The 2,582-nt window shown below is 33.5% G+C and overlaps 1 protein-coding gene across 1 annotated transcript in view; it reads left to right on the forward strand.

Annotated features, from left to right (window-relative positions):
- The window catches only part of LOC114067624 (chromodomain-helicase-DNA-binding protein 1-like), a 53,567-nt gene that overhangs the window by 20,415 nt on the left and 30,570 nt on the right, over positions 1-2,582 (forward strand). The window contains exons 7-10 of the mRNA XM_027903190.1: positions 107-285; positions 822-949; positions 1,027-1,243; positions 1,878-1,967. Coding sequence (XP_027758991.1) covers positions 107-285; positions 822-949; positions 1,027-1,243; positions 1,878-1,967 — 614 coding nt within the window. The remainder of the gene's footprint in view (positions 1-106; positions 286-821; positions 950-1,026; positions 1,244-1,877; positions 1,968-2,582) is intronic.

Below are 2,582 nucleotides of genomic sequence, written 5' to 3' on the forward strand. Positions count from 1 at the left end.
GTCCTTGCTGTGAAACTAGTTCATGTTGTCTTATCCCCTACAATGAGTGTTTTCTTAAAATACAGAAAGAAAATATTGATCTGGTATCTTTGGTGTGTTTCTGCAGCTCATTCAAATCAGAAATCAGCAGCTGGTTATCCAGATTACTATTGCAAATGGCAAGGTCTGCCTTACTCAGAATGTAGCTGGGAAGACGGTGCTCTCATTGCCAAAAAATTTCAGGCATGTATTGATGAGTATTTTAGCAGAAACCAGTCCAAGACCACTCCATTTAAGGACTTCAAGGTGAGTGTGTAGTTTCAATGGATTTATACAGTTACAATAATTTTAAAAAAACTGTTATATTTTATACATCCAAAATGCATATTATAAAATATTTTTGAATGCTATCCAAAGCAGTAATATTGATAGCTATATTTATATATGTAGGAAGTATTACTATTAAGAATAGCCTTTGGTGTCCCTGCCCATGGCAGAGGGATTGGAACTAGATGATCTTTAAGGTCCCTTCCAACCCAAACCATTCTATGATTCTGTATTTGTTTTCTACTTATTTTATTGCCATTCAAAGATGAAATTGTTTATTACTTTGTTTTAAAAGTAACCTTTGTGAATGAGTTCATGTCACTTCTGTTGTGGAATTTAAATTAGCAAACTAATTTCAGCTTGCAAATGGGTGGATATTGTTATATGGTTGAGATGTCTGTGATGAATAAAGACTAGACTTGGTGACCAAACAGAATCCTACTGCTACTTTGTTTCTATAAGAAGACATTTTGGTAACTTAGTAGTAGGACTGATGCTCAATTTGCTTTTGACAGATTTTAAAACAGAGACCGAGGTTTGTTGCGCTAAAGAAGCAACCATCTTATATTGGAGGACATGAAGGTTTAGAGTTAAGAGATTATCAGTTAAATGGACTGAACTGGCTTGCTCACTCGTGGTGCAAGTAAGTAGTCTTAAATTGGTCTTCCTGTTTATAACTTGAAAACATTTATAAATTTTGTTTGTTTGTTTGTTTTTTAGAGGAAATAGTTGTATTCTTGCAGATGAAATGGGTCTGGGTAAAACAATACAAACAATTTCTTTTCTGAACTACCTGTTTCACGAACATCAACTGTATGGGCCTTTCTTGCTAGTCGTGCCACTTTCTACCTTGACATCTTGGCAAAGAGAAATTCAAACTTGGGCTCCTCAGATGAATGCTGTGGTTTACTTAGGAGATATAACTAGCAGAAATACGGTGAGTATTTCTTTGTATCATTGAAAAAGATTAGCAGTAAACAAGACTCGCTTCATGTTCCTGTCTTATACTAATCTCCAATATTTTGATTAGGAATGAGAAAATAATTAACTGAATAATTGCATATGGTTAAAATGCAAATTAAAAGCATAAATTTTAATCTGATATGAATGAATGTGAAAAATTTCATTCCTACTTAGTAATAAAAAGGATTAAAAATGCAACCTTGCATGTGAAAATAAATTGTCCTTTGTCATGAGATTATTTAGGTGAGTAAAATAAACATTTAAGACAGACAGACATAATTTTAATTTGTTTCCTGAAAGGAGGAATATAAGTAACATTATCCATTAAAGTTTAAAAAACAACAACAAAAAAAACCCCCACCCAATCACAAAAAAAACCAAAACACACACACAAAGAAATCCACAAAAAACCCCAACCAAACAAAACCCAACAAACATCCCCCCCATTTAATAACTTAAAAAAAAAAAAAGCTACATGTGTTATGTTCCTTTTTCATGATCAGATTCTTGTATGTCACTTAACATCTATATTGCTATAGTACCTGAAGTCATCCTGATTAATAAGACCATTTTTCTCTAGCTTATAGTTTGCTTGATTCTTCTTGTAGATAAGAACTCATGAATGGATGCATCCACAGACCAAGCGATTAAAATTTAATATACTTCTAACAACTTATGAAATTTTGCTGAAGGATAAGGTAATCACACTTACTTCTTCAGGGAGATAAAAATAATTTGTGGAATGTAAAATTCCTTTAGAGTTGACAGATATATTTGGGTTCTGGGTCGTTAAGTGGATGGGGAATATGACAGCTTTCCTCTTGGAAGTATGAAGGTCAAGTTTTCTTTAAGCACTTTTTGATTTTATGTATGTGTGGTGAGATTTTCTGCCCCCTCCCTTCCCCCCCATATCAAGTGGGTAAAACTTGGTTTTCTTCAGTTTGTTTGTGCTTCACACTGCTGTAGTAATTTCTTTGTATCTCAAAATCTCTACTTTCCTGTTAGACAGTCACCCAGGAACTGAAGAAACAAACCAGTCCCTAGCCCCAAACACCTGTGATTCACAACTCTGAAATCCCATGCTTTTTCTTTGTATTTGTGTGTGCATTATTACATATATCTATATTACTACTCTCTTTGTGATGGTAGTACATAGAGTTATTGTTAATCCTAACAGCATATGATAATTATAATAAAGTTCTGCTTGTTAACTTTCATTTGTTTGTACATGCTGAAGAGAGTCAATAGTGGATTTTTGTGGATTGGGGTTTTTTTGTCAATGGAAAATTTATAGATCAGCTTTTTGCCTTCCT

This window comes from Empidonax traillii, unplaced genomic scaffold, assembly GCF_003031625.1.
Source record: "Empidonax traillii isolate 1590-97213 ecotype Southwest subspecies unplaced genomic scaffold, ASM303162v1 scaffold942:size440630, whole genome shotgun sequence".
In the NCBI taxonomy this organism is placed as follows: domain Eukaryota; kingdom Metazoa; phylum Chordata; class Aves; order Passeriformes; family Tyrannidae; genus Empidonax; species Empidonax traillii.